The following is a 722-nucleotide window of genomic DNA, read 5'->3' on the forward strand; positions in this document are numbered from 1 at the left end:
AATTATGTATTTCTGTCAGTTTGGTAGTTATTAGATTTTATTGTTTTTGTTGTCGTTTTATGACCTGCTTTTTCCTGATCTTTTTTGTTACTGTTTTTGTTATGATGGTATATTTTCTACATATTTTTCCTTTTTCTTAATGATTCATATTTGAAATTGTCATAATCAATAGGAAATATATTTCAAGGCTGTTTTATTATCTCGCTTGCCTTTTTGCCGTTCAGTAATGTGAATAATAGGTATGAGTTACTAAGCACTAATATTCTCTTAACAAAATGGAATATGTAGATACGATCTCGTCCTGAAATCAGTTCCTCAAAGGATATTCCCAATCACTCCGAAGACTCGACTATCCTTCCTGAAAGCTAAGGCCCCGTTGACCCTCTCCTCTCTTCCTCGCAGACTGAGGAAGCCGCCGGGACCATCAACGACTTCGTGTCGAACACCACCAAGGGCCGCATCCCCTCTTTGGTGGAGGCGAAGGACCTCATCAACGCCCAGATGGTCCTGGCCAACGCCGCCTTCTTCAAGGGCACTTGGCTCTACCAGTTCAAGAAGTCGGCCACGCGACCCCACCTCTTCTACTCCAGCCAGAACGACTACACCTTCGTCGACATGATGACACAGAAGGGCAATTTCAGACACGGTGAGTCTCCCATCCGAGGAAAATGGTTTGGTTGCCCTGCTGGCGATATTTTCTGTCTCTGCGCCCCCACCCCCTC

General features: G+C 44.5%; 1 protein-coding gene across 1 annotated transcript in view; it reads left to right on the plus strand.

Annotated features, from left to right (window-relative positions):
* LOC119586201 (serine protease inhibitor 88Ea-like) overlaps nucleotides 1–722 on the plus strand; it is a 7481-nt gene that overhangs the window by 5723 nt on the left and 1036 nt on the right. Inside the window, exon 4 of the mRNA XM_037934903.1 lies at nucleotides 403–646. Within this exon, the coding sequence (XP_037790831.1) occupies nucleotides 403–646 (244 nt within the window). The remainder of the gene's footprint in view (nucleotides 1–402; nucleotides 647–722) is intronic.

The sequence above is a fragment of the Penaeus monodon genome, chromosome 21 (genome assembly GCF_015228065.2).
Source record: "Penaeus monodon isolate SGIC_2016 chromosome 21, NSTDA_Pmon_1, whole genome shotgun sequence".
Taxonomy (NCBI): domain Eukaryota; kingdom Metazoa; phylum Arthropoda; class Malacostraca; order Decapoda; family Penaeidae; genus Penaeus; species Penaeus monodon.